General features: G+C 34.8%; 3 protein-coding genes across 4 annotated transcripts; 2 read left to right on the top strand and 1 right to left on the bottom strand.

Annotated features, from left to right (window-relative positions):
• Nucleotides 1–2,921: 2,921 nt before the first annotated feature.
• On the top strand, nucleotides 2,922–4,163 carry LOC108946184 (zinc finger BED domain-containing protein DAYSLEEPER-like). The gene is made up of 2 exons (XM_070182025.1): nucleotides 2,922–3,917; nucleotides 4,008–4,163. Exon 1 carries the CDS (start codon nucleotides 2,930–2,932, stop codon nucleotides 3,671–3,673), a length of 744 nt encoding a protein of 247 aa, XP_070038126.1. The 5' UTR covers nucleotides 2,922–2,929; the 3' UTR covers nucleotides 3,674–3,917; nucleotides 4,008–4,163.
• Nucleotides 4,164–7,615: 3,452 nt separating this feature from the next.
• Nucleotides 7,616–11,187, top strand: LOC104102246 (probable calcium-binding protein CML21). 2 transcript variants are annotated; one of them, XM_009609913.4, is made up of 6 exons: nucleotides 7,616–7,732; nucleotides 7,861–7,912; nucleotides 8,822–9,066; nucleotides 9,186–9,388; nucleotides 10,184–10,358; nucleotides 10,819–11,187. In XM_009609913.4, exons 3-6 carry the CDS (start codon nucleotides 8,871–8,873, stop codon nucleotides 10,926–10,928), a joined length of 684 nt encoding a protein of 227 aa, XP_009608208.1. In that variant the 5' UTR covers nucleotides 7,616–7,732; nucleotides 7,861–7,912; nucleotides 8,822–8,870; the 3' UTR covers nucleotides 10,929–11,187. The 2 variants fall into 2 exon arrangements, with proteins under 2 accessions (XP_009608208.1, XP_070038128.1); XM_070182027.1 differs by having other exon boundaries at nucleotides 7,670–7,912.
• Nucleotides 11,188–16,391: 5,204 nt separating this feature from the next.
• LOC104097187 (transcription factor MYB80) lies at nucleotides 16,392–18,632 on the bottom strand. The gene is made up of 3 exons (XM_009603721.4): nucleotides 18,390–18,632; nucleotides 18,061–18,190; nucleotides 16,392–17,175 (listed from the first exon to the last, which is right to left on the bottom strand). Exons 1-3 carry the CDS (start codon nucleotides 18,520–18,522, stop codon nucleotides 16,464–16,466), a joined length of 975 nt encoding a protein of 324 aa, XP_009602016.1. The 5' UTR covers nucleotides 18,523–18,632; the 3' UTR covers nucleotides 16,392–16,463.
• Between the last annotated feature and the right edge of the window lie 7,909 nt (nucleotides 18,633–26,541).

Below are 26,541 nucleotides of genomic sequence, written 5' to 3'. Positions count from 1 at the left end.
CGAATCATATGATGGCTTAGTTTGAAATGCACTATTTTTATTATAGTTCCATCCCTATGGTGTGAGTGCATTTATCCTATAATGATTTACGAGGTTGAGTTTTATTAACTTTTAATGAAAATCTGTAGCTCGTATGAGTGGGGTATTAGAGTTACAGGAGCACCCTTGACAGATTTCACCTATGTGAGTGTGAAAGTAGGCCGATTCCTATGAGAATTGGGCTTGTTCTCAAAATCACTCATGAAAATCGAGATAGCACAAGGCCGTATGTGCTGGCTAATAAAGCTCATGTCAACACCTTGATTATTATGTGTAAGCATTGATAATTTATTTTTCTAAAGCAGTCATAGTTCAAATATGAGACCACTACTGATTCTGGAGTAAAGATCGTTGTTTTGCTAAGTGGAGGTTCAATGCAAAGCATACCTTTATTATGCATGATAGTCTCCCTTCAACCGGTAAAATTCTCTTATTTTAATATTAAAATGAGTGGGAGAATGTTAGTATAATAGCATTTTATTACTAAAAAAATAAAATTTTCCATAACTCCCACTATTCCATGATGTAGAAAATGGTCATAACTCCCATAACTCCCACTAGGGGTGGGCATAAAATCCAGAAAACCGAATTCCAAATCGGACCGAATTAATTCGATATTTCAGTTTCGATTTTTTCGGTATTTTGGTATAATTCGGTATTATATTTTTAGTATTTCGGTATAACGGTTTGGTCCTCGATATTAGGATCTTGAAATTTCGGTATACCGAAATACCAAATTTTAAAATTTTTTATGTTCGACCTATACTGCCCAGCCCAACCCAATATATTGTATCTCTAATTCTCTACACTGTCCTAGTGCCCAGCCCAACCCAATAAGGCCCAACTCTTACCCTCTTTAGTCTTTCCCTAGTTTCACTTCACTACAGGAAATTAGAAAGGGAGAAACAGAAACCTAGCCAAAGAGGCAACGAGCTGTGACTGTGAGAGAGAACTCAGAAAAGTGAGAACCTCGGCGCGATAGAGACGAGTCAGACGACGTCACAGCGACTTCACGACCTCGGCGCCGACGACTCTCAAGTGTGACTGCTGGTTTCCTTATTTTTAGCTCATTCTTCAATCTTCAACTCTTCAAAAGTTTCATAACTTTTCATTCTTCAATCTTCAATTTTTTATAATAATTTATGATAGATTAATTGGTAGTTCTTGGAATAAGGAAAACTCTTTGTTTTGCCACTTATTTTTTATTTAATGGCTAATCTCTTCATAAACAAGTTCTGGAAAATTTTACTTTGAACCTAAAGTCCTAAAGATTCCAGTGACATGTAAAGAGTGGGGTTAGTTTTTTAGTAGAGTTATTAAACTACAAGATTTGAATGAGTGAAAACTAGGGGTGGGCAAGCAAAAAGAATTTATGTGATTATCTTTTACTAGGTGGCGTGCAAAGAGGCATTTTCTTGTTAGGTGGCGTACTTTATTTTGATTATCTTCATTTGATTTAATAATGAAATCAGCTAACAAATTGTATATTTGTAAAAGAAAAAAGGAAACTGAACGTCTACATTAATTGTCTTATAGAAGGTTACTAACTTTGACATGAAGACTCACTTCTAGATTCCACTCTTTGCATAATATTATTTTTTCTTGCTCTCAATTACTAGTATTTCTAGTGAAAGATAATCACATAAATATATCTCTAATGAGATTACAAAATTATGTTAGGGAAATAGTAGCCCAGAAACTCGTAGATATCCTTGTCAAATACTTGTCAACCTCCATTTTAGACTTTGATTATCTAAACTCAACTCTAGTCTCATTTTGTGTTTATATTTATTTTAATTTTGTATAGATGACGGATGAAAGTAGAGTAAGTGATGCCGGTTCAACTGAAAGTTTACCTATTACTGAAGATAGCAACACCAACACAATTGATACTCAAGATTCTAAGAAAAGAAAAGTCATGCAACCTCGATCCGAAGTTTGGCAATATTTTGATAAATTTGAGGTAAATGGGGTCGGTAAAGCAAAGTGTAGATATTGTAAGCAAGCTTATGCTGCTAATACGTCTAGGAATGGAACAACAGGATTGAAAAATTATTTGGCTAGATGCAAAGAATACCCACCTTACATTGATAAAGATAATAGTCAAACAAAGATAAATTTTCAATCTTGCCAAAATGATGGAGGATCGCTTTGGAAATTTGATCAAGAAGTGGTTAGGAGGGCCTTAATTGAGATGATAGTTATTGATGAACTACCATTTAGCTTTGTAGAAAAGGAAGGCTTTATGAAATTTATGAGAATAACTCAACCATTATTTCGTCTTCCTTCTCGTAGAACAATAACAAGGGATTGTTATGAAATTTACGGTGAATTGAAGCAAAATCTAAGAAGGTCTTTTAGAGAAGCACAACCAAAAATTTGCCTCACAACAGACACATGGACTTCATTGCAAAGAATAAATTATATGTGTTTGATAGCCCACTTCATTGATAGGGATTGGAAGTTGCATAAAAGAATACTAATTTTTTGCCCTATCACTAGTCATAAGGGTGAAGAGATGGCTAAAGCTATTTCTAATTATTTGCTTGAATGGAAATTAGACAAGGTGTTCACTATTACCGTGGACAATGCTTCTTCAAATGATGTCACAGTCAAAGAATTATCTAAAAAATTAGATATATGGAAAACTAATATGATGAGTGGTAAACATCTTCATGTGAGATGCGTGGCTCATATACTAAATCTAATTGTGCAAGATGGTTTGAAAGAAATTGATGTTTCTGTCACACGTCTTAGAAATATTGTGAGGTATGTGAAATCTTCGCCTGTAAGGACCTTAAAGTTTAAACAGTGTTGTGCACATGTAAAGGTAGAATGTATCAAAACATTATGTTTGGATGTTCCTACTAGGTGAAATTCCACCTATTTTATGTTGGATACGGCACAAAACTTTGAAAAGGCCTTTGACAAGTTTCATCTTTTTGATAATGGATTTTCTACTTATCTATGTTCTCATCTTTGTGAAGATGGTAGTAGTGCAGGTCCTCTTGAATCTGATGATTGGGTGAATGTGAGGAATGTGATAGCATTTCTTGCAAGATTTCATGAGCTCACCAAAAAAGTTTCAGGTTCACGTTATGTCACTTGTAATTCTCATTTTGAGGATGTATCTGAACTTTATTGTCATTTGAAAATGTGTTTAATTAGTGAGGATGAGCATTTGAGAAAAATGGCTGAGCGGATGCAAGAAAAGTTCAAGAAGTATTGGGGTGAGCCTGAAAAGATGAATAAAATGATTTTTATTGCTTCCGTCTTGGATCCACGTAACAAATTTGAATATGTTAGCCTTGCACTTGAAGAACTTTTTGGGGAGGAAAAAGGGAAGAAAATAAATGCTGAGGTGTATGCTTATATGAATTCTTTGTTTGAAGAGTATCTAAAAAAATATTCAACTGGATCTTGTCCTCAATCTTCATCTAGTTCTACTTCATCTAATAACACATCTAATACATCTAGTGGGAGTATTTTAACTGCATCATTAATAAGGACGAAACTTCACTTGAAGAAACAAAAGGAAGACAATGGAAGTGGGGGTGCTAAATCAGAGTTGGATAAATACATTAGTGAAGAACAAGAGCCTTTTAGTGAAGAATTTGATATTTTAAGTTGGTGAAAAACACATGCTCCTAGATTTTCTATTCTTTCAGAGTTGGCTCGTGATGTGTTGGCCATTCCAATTTCTAGTGTGGCGTCGGAATGTGCGTTTAGCACCGGTGACCGTATTCTTGATTCATTTAGGAGTTCATTGACTCCTAAATGTGTGCAAGCTCTTGTTTGTGTTCAAGATTGGATTAGAGAAGAGACGAATCCTATTAGTGTTGAAGAAGACTGGGAGTATCTTGAGGAACTTGAGTTTGGTAAGCTTTAATATTTTGTGTGTATTTTAGTTCAAAATAATATATCATACTTGTTTATTTATATGACATATTTGGTCGAATTATCTTTAGATATGGAAAATAATGGAAGCACTACTAGCATTGTTTGATGTATAGTTGCAACTTGCAACTTGAGTGGTAAGTTTAATACTCTATTTGTTTGTTGATATACTTTTGTAGTTTTGTTTTATTATCATCAAAAATATAATATTCTAACTTATGATTTATCTTTTTTTTTTTAGGTTCAAGTGCAATGATGACCCGTGCTCCTAATATTCATCCAAAGAGGGATGTCACATATTGTTTAAGGAAGCATATTAGGCGTTGTCTTGAGCGTCTTCCTGAAATCCGTATTTAAGAATTAAGACTAAGTTGATTTGAGACTATTAGTGTAAACTTGAATAGAGGGATGCCCTCTATGTTTTTGTTGCACTGTGTTTAATTCTGCTGGTTACTGCTACTCGTTAGTAGTTGTTACTATCTTAGGTTGCTGTGATATTTATTTACTTCTTTTCCCTTTCAAGTACTTGTTAGGAATGTGATAATCAGGCGTGTACTTGCTGTGAATGTGATAATCATGTGCTCTTACACGCCTTTTGTTATTTAGTGTTTCTAGCTTGCTTATTTTATTATTTAGTGTTGCTGCCTTGCTGCCTTTTATTAAGCAGAATAGCAGTTGGCAGATTATTTAGTGTTGTGGTATTGTCTTACTTACACACCTTTTGTTAGGCAGAATGGCGGATTTGATTATTTAGTATTGTTGCCTTTGCTTAATGCTTAGGCTCTTAGCACTTGGTAGTACGACACATGAATATGTATTAAACCGAAACCGTACCGAAATCGTACCGAACCAAAATAAAAAATACCGAACCGTACCGAAATATTTTGGTACGGTATTTGGTATACACAATTGATAAACCGAATACCGAACCAAAACTCTTAAATACCGAATCGAAATACCGAATGCCCACCCCTAACTCCCACTACTCCATGATGTAGAAAATGGCCATAAATCTTTTGTAACTCTTCTCCCATGTTCTGTCACTAATTACATAATAATTTAACCATTATCCCATGTTCTCCATGATTTCATAACTTATTACCCCACTTTCTTCCAATTTAATTCAAGGAAGAATTCCTACATTTATAAATAGGAGTCTTTCTTCCATAACGTATGTAAAAAAAATTATAGAGAGTGTTTTAATAAAGAGAGGTTAAAGTTGTGAAAAAAGAAGAAGAGATTTTATTACTTTTGTTGAAGGAAGGTGTTAATCTTGGTGGAGCTTTGGACTCAACAACTTGTCCAGAGTTTGTTCGAGTCATACGACGTGTTCGTGTTGTTGTATCCTGGGGGAGACAAGTCAAGAGGATTACTGCTGGACCAGTGAAAACTTTTTTACAGTGAGCTTGAATCTCCTTAAAGAGAGCGAGATATCCACGCCTCCGCTTGAAGATATTTTATTTTCTTCATTTTATTTTTCAATTGTAATTGTATTTTCAACAAAATATACACATATAGATTTGTTTACAACAAATATTAAGAGATGATAAATTTTGTTAGAAACAAGATAACGGTTACTTCAATATCTTACATTGCTATCATTCTACAATTAAAAAAACTTTAGTATATTCCCTAAAGTTATACACGTATAATGTTAGTGGAACTTGTTATCAATGAACGAGGAATATACCCATAGAATGATACCCTACTCAAGATCCTTTAAGTTTTTCTTTCTGTTCCATAATTAGTGGCATCTTATTTTAATATTAATAGGAGCAATAAACTTTAAACTAAATAAAGAAACCATGATTTATTATTAGGACAAATTAGGAGGAGCCACCTATTACGTAATGGAAATACAAGGGGTATCTAGCTTAGAATTAAACAAGGTAGCTTATTATTTGAGTATTATTAGACTTGTTTTGCTTCGATTATATAACAATAAAGGAAATTATAAAGAATTAAACATTATTTTGCTTCAATTAATGAACTAACATCTTTCCCATGTCATGAGCTGAACATTTGAAACATGAATAATATAACATGGAGATTTATGATTGAATATAACTAAGAATAAGAATGAATCTAAAATCAAATTTTCAAAATATCAATTAAGAAAATGACAGTAGATCATTTAATTAAGGCAGGACATTCTAATAGGGAAAAAGTTTCCAATTGGCCCCAGTCACCCTTTGAAATTAAGTAATTTTGTCCTCCATCAACTTTTGGTCTAATATTGTTACCGCGAAAACAATCTGAGACTTTTCCCTAGATTCCTAGCTAAGCTCTAACCTAATAATAATTTTAAACCATAGTTAAGAGGTTGAGGAGAAAATTTAGATCTTTTTTCAAAACAATAAAATAAAATATAGGAGGTGTGAGAGGTTGACCTTGGTGGGTACGAGGAGGGATAGAGGTAAATCAAATAAGTATTGAGGAGAGGTGATTAGACATGATATGACGCAATTGAAACTTACTAAGGACATGACCCTTGATAGCAGGGTTGGGACGTCGAGAATTAGGGTGAAAGATTAACTAGTAGTCGAGCGTTTAACTGTTGCCACTGCTTTTTTTATCTTGTCTTTAGTCGAGGGTCTATCGGAAATAACTTCTTTGTCCTCTCAGTGTAGGGATAAGGTCTGCGTACACACTACCCATCCGAGATTTCACTGTTATATCAAGGAAGAGGCAAACCAAAAAATAAAGAAGATAAAAAACACCAAATTTTAACGTGAAAAACCCTTCAAATCGAAGGTAAAAATCACGGGATCACAAAGATTCAAAAACTTCCACTATAACAATAAGAGTGTTACAAAAGTTCTCCAAATTGACTACACAACAAGTGCCAAATATGGAACAATAATAGCAACAAGAGCAACAACAAATCATTTGAAAAAGGAGGAGAAGTCACAAAATAAAGTTGTTGTTTGGAGCTCGAAATCGGATGCTACGACACTCCAAATCCGATCTTCATCGTTCAAATCAAAGAGCAAGATGTTACGAATACTCACTCGAAATTTCAGCCCGATCTAACGGTTAATGAATCAAAAAATGTGATTTGAAGCTGGCTGGCTGGAACAAAAAACTGCAGCAAAACAAACACTTTTTCTTCTCTTTCTCTTGATGAAAGTTCTCTCAAAAATCACTCTTATGTGCTAAGTCTTTCAAAGACTTATACCAACGAGCATAGAACAATTCTCCAAGATTGTCCCATTTATAGATAATGAGTGATGCTTTCTCTTAAAGCCAAAACCAATTCTAAATAGGAATAAAAATCGAATATAATTTCGAATAGAAATGAAAATCATGAGAGAAAAAGATTATGCCATTGGACCTTTGTCCGGACGAAATGAGCATGGATCCAACAATCGTTCGTAGGAATTTACTTTTGTTGTTATCTTTTCAAAAAAACTAAACATATGAAGTCCTTTATCTCACTTTTGAGCTTATTTATTTAATAATAAAAATAAATCCAAAATAATTTGCTTGTGATAAAAGTAGGAATAAACTATAAAAAGATAATGAAGAATGAATTGGATAATTTATAGACGAATTTGAACATTTTTTCCTTCTAGAGTGCATGAAATAAGAGAAAGAAGAAAGGGAGGGTACGTGGCGGGTGATGCGCAAATCTAGGAGTTTGAGATCTTCCACTCAAACCCACCCACACGAGACCTACAATTTTGTATTTGTACTAAAATAAAAAGCTTCAGCTGAACCCCACGTACCCCTTCACCACCCCACCCACAAGAGTTCCATTAATTTTCAAGATTTTCCTTAAAACATCATTTATTTGGTGATCTGAATTCACTTTTTTTTTTCTTCCAGTAGAAAAAGCTAAAAAAAAAAAAAGCTTTCATTTTTGTTTTGTAATCAGCACAACATTTTGTGCTTGTCACTTTTGATTGTTGTTTTTTGTTTCAGCTTACAAGAAGACAGAAGAGGGCTTTTGTCTTTTCAGTTAGCAGAATCTAAGGTAAGACTCTCATCCTTAAAAGTTTCTGTTTTTTGGTTTTGTTTTTCTTGTTATATCATGTCTTATTTGCAAAGGTTTCATCTTAGGAAACAGAGGGAAAAAAGAGAGAGAATTTGGAATCTCCCAACTTTTTTTCCCTCAAAGAAGTAGAAAAAGAAAAGAAAAAGAAGGAATAGCAATATCTTTTTTCTAATAAAAATGAAATCTTTTCACTTTGTTTTGAGGCTATTGTCATACTATGATCTTGGGTGTTTTAAGATTCAATTTTATTCAGAAGATAAAGGGAACATAATATGAACTGAACTTTGGAACTTATGGTTTTCCAACATAGCTTTGCTACCTCTTTTCCTGTCATTAACCATCAATATTTTTTTATTGATGTATATGCTTATTGTTGGAACTCAAAATAATATGCAATTCCTTAGTTTAATTTTTAAAGATTTCTACATAAATCATTTTGGATTTAAGTTATTTACATTGATATATGAAATTTTTACTCCATCAGTGTAATTTATTCTAGGCTACCGATCAACTTTATTTAATACAGTTATCTGCAATTAACATTTATTCTAGGTTACTTATCAATTTTATTAAATAGATTTATCTGCAATTATCTTTTAAGTGGGTAAATATTTTTTACGCCATCCATCCATAGAACTTAAAGTCAATCGTTTTTGGTTATTGGTGTTACGTGCTTGTTCAACAATTACATAGTCATACCAAATGTTTGTTGAAATTTCTGTATCAATGAATCAATCAATTATACCCCAACCCGAAGTAGTTTGAATCAGTTATATGAATAGAGTGTTTATATGATTTTATTCTAGTAGGCATAACGATACGAGCACCTTTTTGCCTTATTTCTTTGATTCTTTCAACTAATAAGTCATGTTTAAATCTTACTTATAGATTGGAGCAAATTGGAGCAGAAGTTTAGCTCTCCCACTTTCGACGTATAATGGGAGGTGTATTGGGTAAGAATGAATCTCCCCGGGCTTCTGTCCCGGAGACAAAACTCGAGGCCAAAATAACCGAAGCAATGCAGCGGAGGGAAACTGAAGGAAGTTCGATAAAATCATTTGATAGCATAGTCCTAAAATTTCCCAAAATCGACGAGAACCTGAGAAAATGCAAAGTTATATTCCAGGAATTTGGTAGGTTGGCTGCATATCCTTTGTCGTTTTATTAAATTTACAAATCGCTCCTCTTGTACAAGGAAGATAGAATGAACAACTCTAAGAATCTGAGAAGAGTTGTCTTCTTTTGTTTGTAGATGAAGACAGTAATGGAGCAATAGACCCACAGGAGTTGAAACATGCTTTCGGTAAACTGGAGATTAATTTTACCGATGAAGAAATCAGTGATCTCTTTGAAGCGTGTGATATTAATGAAGATATGGGAATAGAATTCAGCGAATTCATCGTTCTTCTTTGTCTTGTCTATCTTTTGAAGGATGATCCTACTGCTCTGCATGCTGTATCCTGTTCACCTCTATATATTTGTTAAATTTCATTTCTTCTCCATTTCAGGTGTCCTGGAATCTGATTAAAGAAAATCGGTAATTTGTTTATTCCATCCATTTTATGACCGGAGATGAATTTAAATGGGGAACGTGGTGTGTGAGGACTCATATAGCCGAACCCAAGTTGTTTAGGATTGAGGCATAGTTGTCGTTGTTGACTATTCCAGGAGAATGTGATTGTTTAATCAATATTCTGATGTTTGGAAAATCCTAAGTGTTTGGTAGTTCACTTTGCTTTGGTGTCAGAAGTGCCAAATATAATTGTCTCTTACCGGAGGCGGAGACATAATTTGAACTTTATGGGTTCTCAATTCTAGGATAACAGCAACATGTGTTAGTGACTGAGTTCTGAATTTTGATTTTTGTACATATTTAGTGAGTTTCTTTATACAAATATAGAGTTTGCAATAAAGTTACTAGGTTCAATCGAACCGTTTCATCAACTTCTCGTGGATAATAATGTATATCTCTTACTTTTATATAGTTGCATGAGAATTCATAACTTAATTAATGCTTTTAAAGAAAGGATAGGAAAAACTCTCTTATTTTCATTTGGGGTAGTTGGGAGGGATCTTTATCCTTTTTTCAAGCGACACGGTGCTTTTCAAAGACCAATTATCTGCTTACATGTTCCCGTAGATGGATTCCATCTTCTGAGCAGTCTGTAGCCCTCCATGAGGAATTACATTTCTAATCGGTCAGACCCCTGACCCCACCAGCAGAGTTGTTTTTTCCTTGATCAAATACAGAAATCACGGATGGGACTACCAAATCTGGAGGTAACATTTGAAACTCTTGTTGATGCTTTTGTGTTTTTGGACAAGAACAAGGATGGTCACGTAAGCAGGAATGAGATGATTCAAGCAATTAATGAAACAACATCAGGAGAAAGGTCTTCTGGTCGAATAGCAATGAGAAGATTTGGTAAGTTCTCTCTTTGGCTCTCTCCCGCTCTCTCATATACGTAGGTAGAGACTCGATTTTTATATAAGTATGTGGTGATATCATCTATAAGTCCAATCACTAGTGGCGTGCAACCACATGTTTCTTTTAAGTCGATTGATTCGTAAGCGTGCAATCAAAGAGAACTTGTTCAATACTTGTCTGAGTCACAATGAGCTGCTCAGAACACACAACCAATCCCATCTATTCGTGTGCCTTGCTAGCATTTTGATTGGTCAATATATATGTGAACATTGAAATGCGATATTTGCGCTCAGAGGGACTTGATGAGGAAACCAAATCAAGTTCGAAGAAAAGAAATGATAATATTTCTATGTTTTATAGGCTTTATTATATGCAGTCGGTAGAGTTTAGGTAATACTCTATACATTTACTCGCTCATATATTGCAGTTTGTAAAGCCCTGTCTTTTTGTTTTGTAGAGGAAATGGACTGGGACAAAAATGGAATGGTGAACTTCAAAGAATTCCTTTTTGCTTTTACTCATTGGGTAGGGATCGAGGATAATGAGGATGAAGAGGGAGAAGAGTAAGATTTCAACTTAATTTTTATTTATACAGGAAGAGCAAGAATGAAGCTTCACAATGACCATGAAGGCATGAACCCGAGTTTCCTTAACTTTTGCAATAAACTAGTTGTAGCAGTGGGAGTATGTCGATACTTTTATGATCACTCGTGTAAATGAAGCCTCGACTCCCTAGTACTAGTATGCGAATAGTGTTGTGTTGCGGAAGCAGCTTTAACTTTGATTTATCCATTTTGTAGGATTAAGTTTGCTGATTGAACTACAACTAGTTACTGCTTGTGTTACTATTTCCTTTTGCATCTTTCCTTGAGCCGAGGGTCTATTGTAAACAGCCTCTCTACCCTCACAAGGTAGGGGTAAGGTATGTGTACACGCTACCCTTTTCAGACCCCACTTATGGAATTTCACTAGGTTGTTGTTGTTGATTAAACTACAACTAGGTGACAAAATGCTTGATTTTCCTGGATTAGCAAGCACAAATTTTCAGGACTGTGAGCTTAGGGTGTTTGTATTCACATTTAAGAAATTGTTTGTGATTTGGCATTCCAGTTGTGATCTCTGCCATATATTATCAGATATAAGTGCATAACCTTCATTTAGCAAAATGTATGCTTTTGGTTTCTCCAATTATATCAAGTTTTGGTGAATTTGTTAATATTCGCTTTGGTTTCTTATTATAATACTGTTGTTTCTGCTTGTTGTTTTTTATCCGTCCTTGAGCCTGGGTTTATCGGAAACCGTCATTCTACCTTCTCGGGTAGGGGTAGGGTGGTGGTGGTGGTGGTGAATTTGTTAATAGAGACCAAAAATGCACAATTCTACTAATTGAAAGGTTAAGCGGATAGTCAGATATCGGGTGTAGGTAAGTTTTTTCCGCGCACAAGATAGTGCAGAAAGTACTACTGCAGGTATCCTATTATAATAAGTACTGCCTCCGTTGACACATTTCTAAATTTGGAAATAGCTCAATTTTAAACTTTCATTTTACTTATTTTACCCTTAATGAGAAATTTTTATAACCACAAAAATGTCATGGCCTCACAAAGCATTTACCCCTTAAACTTTTAAGATCACAAGTTTCAAAAGTCTTTTTTTCTCTTAAACTTCGTGCTGAGTCAAACTACTTCATCTAAATTGAAACGGAGGGAGTAGCATCTTATAAGGGTAAATGGCAGCAATTGCAGAGAAACCATCAATACAGATCATTTTGAAATTTTCTTAAATTTCTACTTATAAAGGAACATGTAAAAACAAGTACTCCCTCCGTTTCAATTTTTGTGGCAGTATTCAGATTTCGAGAGTCAAACGAGTTTTTCTTTAGCCACGATTTTTTCGTGTGTCTTTTAAATTTTACGTAGTTTTTAAATATGTAAATTTTATTTAAAAAAATTTAAATATTTTATGTACGAATTTAAAGTCAATTAAAAAAATTTGACTCTCGAAATCTTAAATGTGCTATGTAAATTGAGACACAGGGAATAATTATCATGCATTATTGTTTGTTGTTATCAGCTTTGTTCTATCAGCTTTCTATCAGTGTTATACCTATATATATACAGATGTTATGTATACTTTTTTCGCTATTAAAGTCTTGGGTGATTAGTTAAAAATTCTAGTTGATATAGTATTAATTCTCCTCATCATATGACATGCATATTATGCTTCGTACGAGATAGAACAAATATACAAAATAATGGAAAATAGAACAAATATACAAAATAATTCCATCCATTTCATTGTATGGGGAAATGTTTACCTAGCACAAAGTTTAAGAATATAAGAAAGAATTTTGTTATATATTCAAAATAATTCCATCCATTTTATTGTATGGGGAAATGTTTACATGGCACAAAGTTAAAGAAAATAAGAAAGATTTTTGTTATTTATTCAAAATAATTCCATGGAAAGTACATGTTCTCTATGATATCAAGAGATAATAACTCAAAATTCTCTACTGAGATGATAACTAAATTGTATATATAGTTATCATATATTTACACCTAGTGACGTAGTTCTCCATTAGCATATAATTTGTGTGTGTGTGTGTGGGGGAGGGGGGGGGGGGGGGTTAGTGATGTGGAATTTCTACTTAACCATATTATAAAAGAACATGTAAAATGAGCATATGATGCATTGTTGGTATGATGTTATCATATTTGTTCCACCAGCTTTCTATCAATGTTATACCTATAGTCTATAGATGTTATTAGGGGTGTACATAGGTCCGGTTGGTTCGGATTTTACAATTACCAAACCAAACTAATTGTATCGGATTTTTAAATCTATAGACCAAACCAAACCAAACCAACAAAAGTCGGGTTTTTCAATATCGGGTTTTCTCGGGTTTCTCGGGTTTTTTTTCCGATAAACTTGTGCTCCAAATATTTCTATAGTCCTAAATACAATTTTATCAATAACAACCATGTTTTTATTTTTTAGCATTTACCTCAACTATGCTAGTCAATAGGTTGTATGGTTCCACTTTATAAAGGTCTCTACTTTATAAATTATTTTTCACTTTACACTAAAATGCTAATAAAAGCTTAAAGCAATTGACATGTCCAACTTCAATTGAACCTTAGATAAATAATTAGAAAGAGCAGGTTGGAGTATCATGGACAAATCAATTACTTTAAGTATTGTAAAAAATTTAATTTTTCCAACTGTCAAATCAACTGAACCTTAAGGAAACAATGTAATACAAAAGCTTCTTAATCGATTAAAAACCATGCACCAAGTTTCTTTTAATTAATTACCTTAAAGTAGTAAAGATTTCAAAAATAATCATGAAGCAAATTGTAGTTAACTATCCCTCTAATCAATCCTCAAAGGCGAGTCTGCATATTCCGAAAGAAAAGAAATAATTAACATATTTAATATTAAATAATATAAAAAAATAACTATACTCATTAACAATTGAATATAAATTATTACCTTCTTCAACTTGCTCAATTTTCTGGACTTCCTCTAACATGTCTTCAAACTTATATTCCTTGAAAATACATCAATGTAAGAAATAATGTAGGAAATACATCACTCTTAATTTTACATAGTCCATATTATTTAACCAAATATTTGAAAATATAAGTAAAAAAAATTCAATATCTTTTTAAGTAAAAGTTAATTACTCATGTTAATCATCTAAGAGAAACAAAATAAACAAATGAATTCTATAATAGGGAGGAATACAACAGATTTGCAAAAAAAACTCGCTAATCGGAAAAAAAAAAATCTTAGTTAATTGGGAAAAAGCAAGGCGAATGTATGCAGCTAAAAGAAAATATATAAAATGAGAAAGGGAAGAGCCTTACCGATGAGAGCAAAAGAGAGTTGATAGGGTTTGAGCTAATTGGGGGGTTTTGGAATGGAACGATAGGGTTTCTTGCTTTTGGAGAAGAGACAAAATGATTTCAATTGTTTAAGTATTTTAGAACAGCTTTAGGACTAATCTAGTTTTGCTTTAGGACTAGGTTTTGGTTTGGGCTCGATTATTCTTTTATGGGCCAGACAAAAACAAATATTTATATGGGCTATAAAACCAACTTAAAATATTATGCTAAATACAAAAATTATAAAAAAAATTAAAAAATATTTATAACTTACATTCTAATAAATATTTTTATCTATCTAATATAAAAAATATGTATACATGTAATGTCGCGTTGATTTGGTTTCGGTTTGACTTTTTTTAGTTAATACCAAACCAACTCTATTATGGTCGGGTTTTATTTTTCAATACCAAACCAAGTCAAACCAAACTACTAGTCGGGTTTTTTTTTCGGGTTGACTCAGATTTTCGGGTTGGTGCGGGTTATCGGTTTGGTTTGTACACCCCTAGATATTATGTATGCTTCTTTTGCTATTAGGGGTCGTTTGGTAGTGTGTATAAGAATGATATTAACACGGTGTATTAGTAATGTTGAGAGTAGTTATTTTGGAATTATTTCTTATCGACTGTTTGGTTTGGTGTATTAAAGGTTTTGAAAGGACAGTTCTGTCTTTATACATGCTTATTCATGTATTAAAAATATGGTAATACTAATGTCATGGTTACTATGTATAAGAATGATACTGAATAGGATGTATAACTAATATTTGAATTAGTTATATATAGGTTGAAACATACTACTAAACAAGGGATTAATAATACTAAAACTAGTATATGTATTATTTTACCTAATACATCCTACCAAACTACCCCTTTAAGTCTCGGAAGACTAGTTAAAGATTCTAGCTTATACACCATTAATTCTCCTCATCATATGACATATGTATTATGCTTAGCTCGAGATAGAAGGACTAACACGAAGTTTAAGAAAAAAAATAAATTATTTTTGTTATATATCAAAAATATCCTTAGAGCTTGAGGTATCTTGAACAATTCATAAATGTTTTATGATTACAATAACATGGTATGATTATAATAACAAATTTAGTGTAACCCCCAAGTGGGGTTTGGAGGGGTAGTACTGCTATCTATCTCTCTTTCTCTCTCTCTCTATATATACTAGAGTCACACAGTTGGCCCATATATGCCCTTTTCGAAAGGGAATCCATCCAAACTAATTAACTCTTTCGTTACTTGTATTAAAGTGTATTACAAACAATATTTCCTTTTTATTAGTACTTTTTTCTTTACCTTTCTCTTTTCTTTCTTCTTTTTTCTTTTCTTCTCTTTTTTTTCCTTTTTCTTTCTCGCTTATCGTATTTCATCCATTGGTGATGTCTTCTCCATTTTCGTAACCAATTTTACTTGAACATTAATAAGAAAAGAAATATTAATGGTCAGTACGGATCTGTAGCTTACCCTTTTCAAAAATAGGAATTGGATGAACCGCATTTTTCCTCTTACAAAGCACATCTGTTGGCTTAAAAAGCTCACGCTCAGCGACAACTACAATGGTAGATAGGAATTTATGAGTTTTGTCAAGCAAAATTGGTGACGAAAATGGAGAAGACATCAGCAATGGAAGAAATCGGATAAGGGAGTAAAAAAAAGGAAAAAAAAGAGAAGAAAAGAAAAAAGAAGAAAGAAAAGAGAAAGATAAAGAAAAAAATACTAATAAAAAGGAAATAGTATTTGTAATCCATTTTTAATACAATTAACGAAAGAGCTAATTAATTTTGGGTGGATTCCGTTCGAAAAGGGCATATATGAGCTAACTGTGTGACTTTAAGGGCATATATGGACCAATTATGTGACGGTAAGGACATTCTTGAGCTAAAGTATTAACGAAGGGCAAATATGCTCAATTTCGTATAGTACAAGGACATATTTGGACTATATATATATATATATATATATATATATATATATATATATATATATATATATATATATATATATATGAGTGTGCGTCATTCATTTCAATACAGACTACTAAAGAAAGAGCGTCATATAAAATATAACGGGGAGCAATAAAATATTTGACAAATTATCATTATGATCATTCAAGAATGAGATTCATTTAGATTCTCTCTTTATTGTGTGACATTCATACCTTCTAGCAATGAATTTCAAGTACTATTAAAACAATCTTTTCAAACCATAGGATTCATCAAATCATCAGATGATATGTCCCAAAGAACACAATCAGAATTGAACACAGTTGTTGATCCATTTCTTGTTACAATTTCTTTTCCACCCTCAGAATTTTCCCCACAATTCTCATTGCTAATTCTCTTGTGTTGCTGTAATTCTCCTCCTGCTGTGCATGTACTTCCACTACACAAACTTTGGTTCCAAGGTGAACCCTCTCCTTCATTAAGTAAAGAAGCAAAATTATAGTTAAATCCACCATTTTCAGATACTGGAAAATTAGTAGTGTCCCAATTCTTGATAGGATTTAACATGTCAGGTTCTTTAATTGCCCTTGATAATCCATACTTAATTTTCTCAATAGTTTCATCTTTGTTATCTTCATGTTTGACACTAGTACTTGGTCCATTATTTGGGGCTGTTGTAGCAGTACTTGCCATTCCAAATTGCTGAAACTGAAACTGAAAACCGATACGTTTTTTGGTCAAAAGATGGAGCATTTCATCTTTGAAACATCCTAGTGCTGCTTCAGCTAAATGAGGAACTTGTGGTGGAGATAATGTGTTAGCAATTTCACTTATCAAGTGAGAAAATGGCTTGTGAGTTACTGGATCAATTCCCATTCCAGATAACTTCTTTTTCAGCTTTGTGTTCCAATGGTTCTTGACATCATTGTCTGTGCGGCCAGGCAACTGAGCAGCAATCACTGACCATCTGTTTGGAAAAAAGTTGGACAAGCATTGAGTCAGGGGCGGAGCTGGAGGGACGGAAGGGCCGAAAAATCACATTGTATAATAAAGGTTAATTTATTCTTTTAATGTATATTAAGTAGATGTTGAAAGGGAGCTTTGGAGCAACGGTAAAATTGTTTGACCTATAGGTCACGGGTTCGAGCCGTAAAAAGTCACTAATGGTTGCATTAGGGTAGACCGTCTATGTCACACTCCTGGGGTACGGCCCTTCGCTGGACCCTGCACTAATGCTTATATTAGTGTAGGTTGTCTAAATCACACCTCTTGGGTTGGGGTGCGGCCCTTCCCTGGACCCTGCATGAACGTGGGATATCTTGTGCCTCAGACTACTCTGAAAAAGTATATATATATAGTAGATGTTGAACTCCCTCGCTAAAAATACTGCCTCCTTCATTGACTGAGTAACCATATGAATCAGTTTGATAAATAGAGTCTAATTGATGCTACTCATATTGGAAGGCACGAAAGCTGAATTGGAAGAAATTGTGAAATTATGGGTAATTGGAAATATGGTAATAGGTCCTTGATATCTCACTGATTACACCTCAATCACTGAAACTGGCTGTACAATATTTCCTCTTATGTTTTGGAAGGGAGCTTTGGCACAACCGTAAAAGTTATTTTTTGTGTGACCAAGAGGTCATGAGTTCAAATTATAAAGAAAATCTCTCGCCGAAATGGAAGGTAAAGTTGTATATATTAGACCAAATATGGTCTGACCCTTACCAAAACCCCGTGTATATAACAGGAGCTTAGTGCACTAGATTGTCTTTTGATCCTTGCTATCCAATATGAGGCAAAAACATTAAGGGGAAATTCCTAGAAGCTAAATTATTAAAGTTTTTACCTATTGCCAAGAACAGAGTGAAGTGTGACAATGGTCTGCTCTTCTGCCTCTGAAAACTGTCCATGTTTGAGATCAGGCCTGAGGTAATTTGTCCATCTTAATCTGCAACTCTTTCCACATCTCTGCAAACCTGTTTAATAGAAAAGCAATTTGCACCATATATCCTTCTAAGCATTTTTTTATGAATTAATTTAAATAGCTGCTCGCTCAACTGCTTAAACTGAAAATAGCCGGCATATGTATAAATATAGCCATGTATGATTTATGTATACCAGCTAGGAAGAGTAAATTGTGAATCTGACCGGCTATTTATGTAAAGATCGACGTACCAGCGTGCTTAGGAATTAAACGCCAGTTACGAGTTCCATGTTGAGCTATGTAAGATGAAAGCTTGTGATCTTCCTCAGGAGTCCATTGCCCTCTCTTGACATTATCTTTTTCACAACATGGAATTCTGCCCATCTCAAAGTTGTAAAATTTGCAAGTAAAATTTTCCTGTAATTAGGTTGAAATTTCTTTCTTTTTACTTTCTTTAGTGTGCTTTAAAAAAAAAAATGGAATGAGAAAACGGTTTTTATTTGGTGCTTGTAAGGTGTAAACAAATAGAGAAATGTATATATAGAGGGTAATGTTAGAAAGCCATGCATCAAATGTGCATGATAGGATTAAAGAATTTAACGCTATTGGGCGTGTGAGACATTGGCCGGTAGCTCACCCACAAGACGCCCGGTCAACTCTCTCTCACTATGTGTTTGTGCATATGGGGTTGACTGATATGTGTGTTGCTCGGATCGCCGGGTGCGTATCGGATCCTTCAAAAGTTAAGCATTTTTAAGGATCCGACACGAGTGTAGCGACGTCTATAGAGGATCCAAGCAACATGCATTGCTAGTGGAGGCAGATGGAGTCTGAAATATGCGTTCAATCAAAGGCAGATCCAGAATATAAAATTTATGAGTTGCTACAGCGATCTCAAGTTAATATATAATAAAAACTGGGTTCACATTCACGTATTTATAGAATTTTTAGTGAACTTTTTAATACATATACAAGATTTTGACAAAACATATTGTGTTCCTGTACGTGTATCAATATGTTGTACGTTGGATCCGCCACTAAATTCAATTGGTCCAACTGAATCCAACATTTCCGATACGGGACATAAATATATATATATATATACGTGTCAAAATCATTAAAATCTTAACAATGCTTAAATTTTGAACTTAGATTTTTAAAAATACAATGCGTCTAGTGAACAGAACCTTAATGATTGAACCTATAAAGATTAATTTACTATGGATGTTGGTGAAAAATATGCAGAGAATTGGATGACGTGCAAATTATGTCATTTTAAGAAATTTTGTTATTAGAGTTGGGCTAGTCTTTCGGAAGTTATAAGGTTTTTGCACGAGTGGGTGCATGGTTTCTATGTCATGATCTTAATTACATGCATTTTTAACAAAGAGGTGCATTTTTCATTTGCATTAGAATATTTTTCTCAAGGGTGTCTGGTTAATGTTTTCTTGTCATAAAGGGCCACTCTCTTTTGCAGGAATCATAGAGATCCAATGAACAAATGATAAGCTACGGCCGTAAATGTGGAGTTAGAATTTGAAGTTTTTGGGTTTTAAGTTTATCATCGAAATCATAACTTGTCTTAGTTACTGGAATCGTAATTAAATATTATACATATTTAATAAAAATTAATATAAATGTAGAGTCTAAACAAAAGTTACTGAGTTCGTCCAAACTCATACCGATTACTCTAGTTGTGCCCCTGCCTACAGGCCCATAAGGAGATTAGACTTTCAATCTAATATTTGTAATTTTACTTTGCAGTACCCACACTTGATGAAGAATTCAATTTACCAAGAGTCTTCTCCTCTTCTTGTTTAACTTTACTTCAACAATAAAAAATAAGAAACAGAAATATATATCGGTATGGACATATAATATTTTTTCAAAATTTTTATGTATATATAACATTGCTTGAAAATTAACACTAACTAAATATCAATTTGGAATAAAAGTAGAACGTTATTACAACTCAAAGCCACAAATATAAACTCGTGTACTAGTTCAATTGTCATGACACTTGCATAAAATTCTGAGTACGCCATTGCTTATCGTAGCGGAAGAAACACTTGATCACTAAAATGTTTATACAGCAATTTGCAGTGCTTTTAGTCCAATGTGTTGCAGCCCATGTAATAAATTTATATTCAGATAGTAATTTGCTTTCGAGATATAGGCTTACTTCTAGATTGGTGATGCAATATGATGAGTATATTTTTAGTATTGAGTCATAAATCAATATTAATAAATGGATTGGTTTCAAATTAAACCTGATAAAATTTTTAAAAAGATAAAAGGTGCTAGTAGTGCTAAAGCATAACTTTTGGAGAAGCATCAGAGATCATCGTTAATGTCATTAAATAAAAAAATAAAAAAAAACCCTAGCCTCCACAAGAATTGTTCAATTATCAACATTAAATTATAAAGGATGATGTTCAATTCTAGTAATAGTATTTTAATATTTATTTTTGGTTTCTAAATGCCTTATCGTTGTTTATATAATTGTATTAGTGTCATTGTCATTTCATATAGATTTTTTCTTTCTATTTAACCATCTAATGAAAGCCTCTTGACCTGATTAATTTATATTCGCTTCAAATAGATTGACTAAGGAGAATATACGCAACATATCGAAAGAGATTCTCTATTGTTAGAGACTCAAACCTAATAACTCTAATTAAGATCGAAAAATTCTCAACCATCTCATCATATTATATGTGGTCGAGAGTATGACATATAGAGGCGGTGTGACGTACATGGGGCATGGCACCATAAACACATATCTTATCTCTCCCAATTTATGAAGGGGTTGGGAGTACGTTATTGTCAAAGCACCAAAATTTTCGATGTGTATTTGAATATAAATTTTTTGAAAATTTAGAATAAAATTTTCATATTAAAAAAATAATATGAAAAGTACTACTACAAATTAACATAATTAACAATTTAAATTATTAAAAAATGAAAAAATTGTATGAAAGAAAAATTATTTGACTCCTCAAATAGTTGTATCTTCACATAAAATGCAAGGAAAGAGTATGATGTCATTAGGCCCACTAAAATTGGGGTCAAAGTCAAATCCAAAAATACTAGAAACGGAGTTTTAGAAACGAATTTTTTTTTAAACAAGTTATCTTTAATAAATCATAAATATTTGTGTAAATTATCTCATTATGCATAAACTTAAAATTTAAAAGTTAAACTATTTATAACTATAAAAGTATATCTTCCTTTTTCAGGATAGACTAAAAGATGAAAGTGTATTACTTAAACCAGGAGAGAGAAAAAATAATATAGTCTTTCCGTTTCAATTTATGTGAACTCATTTGACTGGGCACGGAGTTTAAGAAAAGAGAGAAAGACCTTTGAACTTGTGGTGTAGAATGAAGCACATATATTTTGTGTGGCTATAAATTATTGCATAAAGGTAAATTGTTTCCAAATAAGGAAAGATGTCATTCTTTTTTGCACGGACTAAAAAGGAAATAAGTTCACATAAATTGAAACAGAGGAAGTATTAGATTGAAAAGAGAGTTAAAAAGGCAATGCAAGGTTTTCGGCATGTGCCCTCTTTCTAGTTGCTCGAGAACAATTAGGAGATTCTTTAGAAGTGGGACGCACCTCTACATCTTTTCCTAAAGGCTGAGGCAAAGCTAGAGATGTAGATACAAGTTCTAACGAACCCAATAGGTTTTATTTAGATAATGTATTTGAATTTAAGAAATTCATTAAATATATATAAATATTTAACTACGAACTCAATAATTAAAATATGTTATGAGTTCAATGACAAATTCATAACTCATAAATATTAAATTCTGACTATGCTTACGTCCGAGAGAGGAGTATGGCCATTTGTAGAGTTGAAAAGGAGCGCTTCTAGAACTACTAGTTGCGTTATCTCTTGAGATAGACCAAATATTTGGCTTGAATTGTACTATCATTACTGCCCCCAATTTAGTACTGTGTTTACTGCGACGACAACGATTTACCAGCAAAAGCTCTTTTCCTTCATCCCTTTTCTAGCCATTCAAGAGTATCAAAAGTTTCTTAAGCTAAAGGCAGTCCAGTGCACTAAGTTCTCGCTATGTATGGAGTTCGGGGAAGGGACGGACCACAAAGGTCTATTGTACGCAGTCTTACCCTGCATTTCTGCAAGAAACTCTTTTCACGGCTCGAACCTGTGATCTCCTGGTTAAAAGTTTCTTGCTATCACAATTATCTAGAGATAATAGGAATCGGGGAATTAGTAGTTATGTTGGTTGACTACCTGGATTTTCACCTATCGGTGAGGGTTCGATTCCCCATCTTATAATCCCCTCCCCCATTTTCCCTTTCCTACACTCAATTACAAATAATAATAACAATAACAAATCTAGTGTAATCTCACAAGTAAGATCTGGAGAGAGTAGTGTATACGCAAACTTTACCCCTATCTCGTGAAGATAGAAAAGTTATTTTCGATAGACCCTCGGTATCATGAATGATATTGGGCTTGGGCCAAATGAAAGTAGCAGGCAAGTTGGGATTAACGTTAGTGGGCTTGAAAAGCCACTAAGCAAAAGAAAAGGATTGAAGAAACCACCACATAGGCTGGAAAGTTACATTTGGGACATGGGTTGATGGGCTTAGCATGTGAAATGCGAAATGGAGTTCGGTTAGTTAAATAGCATGATTCTGTGATAGTGCGATAGGTTGAATTTTGTAGAAACTTCTCCTCTCTGGTCTCTGTCCCTCGTATGTTTCTCTCTGTGGCTCTATCTCCTCATCTCCTTTCTTTCTGTTACTATTTCCTTACTTTATGACTATATCATTTGCATTTCTATTGTAATCAGTTTATTTGGAAGTTTAATCAAGGCATTGTTTTGTTGAGTTCATAACATTGGTGTTTTTATTGAACTAGGACACCACTTACCGCTATTTCCGATACTACCAAGTACAAGTAAAGTTTCTCATGTGCCTTCGGAGTGTGAAGCAGTGGTGGGCTCGATAAGTATCGCTTCAATTCTTCTAATGCCTGTTGGCATTCCGGGGTCCAGGCAAAATCGTTCTCTTTTTGAGTAGAGAGAAAAATCGGTGGCTTCGATCCGACGACCTCGAAATGAATCGGCCTAAGGCAGTTATCCGTCCGGTTAGCTTCTGCACGGCCTTTACACTGTCCACGACGGTGATGTCTTTGATGGCCTTGATTTTATCGGGGTTGATCTCGATCCCCCGATTCGATACCATGAAGCCAAGGAACTTGCCCAAACTGACCCCGAAAGCACATTTCTCGGGGTTGAGCTTCATGTTGTATTTCCTTAAAATCTCGAATGTTTTCTATAAATGAACCAAATGGTCATTTGCGCGCAGGGACTTAACTAGCATGTCGTCAATATAAACTTTCATTGATTTACCTATTTGTTCTTCGAACATTTTATTTACTAGGCATTGATAAGTAGCTACTGCATTTTTTAGCTCGAAGGTCATTACATTATAACAATAAGTTCCATACTTGGTGATAAACTTAAGTCTTTTCTCGGTCCTCCGGGTTCATTTACATTTGATTGTACCCGGAATAGACATCGAGAAAAGTAAGGATCTCGTGGCCGGCCGTGGAATCGATCATGCGATCGATCTTAGGCAGTGGAAAAGAATCTTTGGGGCACGCCTTATTTAAATCCTTATAATCTACACGCATTCTAAGTTTGTTCCCTTTTTTAGGAACTACAACTACATTGGCTAACCATTCAGGATATTTCACCTCCCGAATGGACCCTATTTTGAGAAATTTAGTTACCTCATCCTTTATAAATGCGTGCTTTATCTTGAACTGGGGTCTCCTCTTTTGTTTCACCGGTTTGAACCCGGGGTCCAGGCTTAGCCGATGCATTATTATCTCCGGTGGGATCCCTGTCATGTCTAAATGGGACCAAGAAAAATAATCTATATTATCAATAAGGAATTGAATAAGCCTTTTCCTAAGTTCGGGGGTTAATCCCGTTCCCAGGTTTACCTTTCGCTCGGGCCGGTACTCGATCAATATAACCTGTTCCAACTCTTCAACCGTTGATTTGGTGGCATCGGAATCTTCGGGAACAATAAAAGTTCGAGGGGTCAAAAAGTCCTCCTCTTCTTCTTCTATCTCCTGCTTCCCCGATTCAGTCGAGGCAGATGGCTGTGATTGCTATTTGACTTTCTCTTTTCCTTTGATTCTCGACCTTTCCGAGGTTGATAGTGTCAATATTGGTGTTACCTCACCGACCGCAAATATTTTCTTTGCAGCATGTTGTTCCCCGTATATTTGTTTTACACCATACGACGTCGGGAATTTCATCACTTGATGGAGGGTCAAAGGGACTACCCTCGTATTGTGGATCCAAGGTCTTCCAAGCAGGGCATTGTATCTCATATCACCCTCGATTACGTGGAACTTGGTATCTTGAATTGTTCCAGCCACGTTCACCGGTAGAATAATCTCCCCTTTAGTTGTTTCACTGGCCATATTGAAGCCGTTTAAAACCCCGAGTTGCGGGCACAATTTGATTCTGTAGGCCGAGTTGTTCCACGACCCTTGATCGGATTATATTCGTCGAACTACCTGGATCCACTAAAACACACTTAACTTGAACTTTATTTAGTAAGATAGAAATTACCAGAGCGTCGTTGTGGGGCTGAGAAATCCCTTCTGTTTCTTCGTTGTTGAATGACAAAGTGCCTTCGGGCACATAATCTCAGGTTCGTTTTTCCCTAGTAGTTTATACCTTAGTGTGTTTGAACATGGGTCCCTGTGAAATGTCGACCCCACCGACGATCATATGAATGACATGTTGGGGTTCCTCCTGTTCATTTTTTCTGTTGGCGTCCCTTTCTCTGAAATGATTCTTGGTTCGATCGCTGAGGAACTCTCGAAGGTGGCCCTCGTTGAATAGACGGGCTACCTCATCTCTTAATTGTCTACAATCCTCGGTCTTGTGACCATGCGTGCGATAGTACTTGCACATCAAATTCGGGTTTCTTTGGGAAGGATCGGTCTGTATGGGTCTGGGCCACCTAGTATCTTTGATCCTTTCGATTGCCGTTACAATGCCTTATGCATCGATGCTAAAATTATATTCCGATAACCGAGGTGCCTCTGTGGGATCGGCATACTTTTCAAAACCACTTTTGCTCATAAGTCCCCGAGAACTCTGTCCTCGATCACTTCTTCGATTGTTCCGGGCGAAATTGTGTCCTGAACCATTGTTCCTTCGATCTGCGGTATATGGTTGATATCGATCTCTGTTCGACCTTGGATCCCTGTCGATGTCCCTTTGGTTCTTAACTACCGACCTGTTTCGATTTCGTCATCTTCTAAATCGTTACCCTTTATGGCACACGTGTAAGAGGTGATGTGTACGTTAGGGTCGGTCGTCCCATTATATTTAGGAATCTCGGGCATGCAGAATTTTTTGGGGATCGGTTTTAGAGCTGCACTCGGGGGAAAAGGATTTTGCACGAATTTTTTGGAATCCAACCCTTTCAACACTGGTGGTGCCCTCGGGATCTGATCGACCCTTGAGTTATATATTTCCATTTTTTATCATTTTTTTCGATCCATTTTGTGAGTTCCTCGAGTGTCTTAGCAACTTCGGGATTAGTCCCCGATTCTTGCTTATTTGACCTTACTATAGCTGGATCCGTTCTGTGGATGATTTCTCGAGGTGGACTGGGCTCCGGTCTGCTCGGTATCTAGGTTTGACTCTGCAACTGAGCTATCGCTACCTGTTGAGCTTGCAATATTTCGAAAATCATACGCAAGCTGATTCCGTTTTCCTCAACGTTATGGGTGCCTCGAACTGCAGATCGAGTACCACAATGAATGCTATTTTCAGGTTCAGAACATTGATTTGCCTCAATAGCCACATGCGAATTAACGTCTAATGGTACTTCGACTCGAGCCCCAACGGCATCGACAAGCGGCCTTTCGGCCCTGGGTGTCAAGTTGTTGTTCTCACCTTGAAGGCCAACTTCGTTGTCGACAGGTAAGGCCATTAATTGAGAGTTCGTTATTGCTAATCTAAAATCAAAGACACTTTCAACGACAAGCGTAAAATGGTGTGTTTTGCAGATTTGTGTCAAATAACCACCGTTATCCTTAGCCCCACGGTGGGCGCTAAACTGTTTACCCGAAAAACGAATAGAGTTAAATTTATACGTAATTCTAAGGGTACGCGGTATAACTTGGCATAGATCGTATAAGCGAAAATATCGAATATTGACTATCAAGAATGAAAATACAAACAAGGTTCAAGGGAGGATAGTTTATGAGTAAGCAAGATGAAAATAGTGTATAAAGCTCAAAATGATAATCTCTCAATATGGAGCATATGCACAGTATCTGAGTTATGGTGTCTTAATGTCTCAATGCCCCCTTACAGAGAT

Source organism: Nicotiana tomentosiformis, chromosome 8, assembly GCF_000390325.3.
Source record: "Nicotiana tomentosiformis chromosome 8, ASM39032v3, whole genome shotgun sequence".
Classification (NCBI taxonomy): Eukaryota; Viridiplantae; Streptophyta; class Magnoliopsida; order Solanales; family Solanaceae; genus Nicotiana; species Nicotiana tomentosiformis.
Note: the sequence above shows the minus strand (reverse complement) of the source record. Positions and strands in the feature narration are given on the sequence as shown.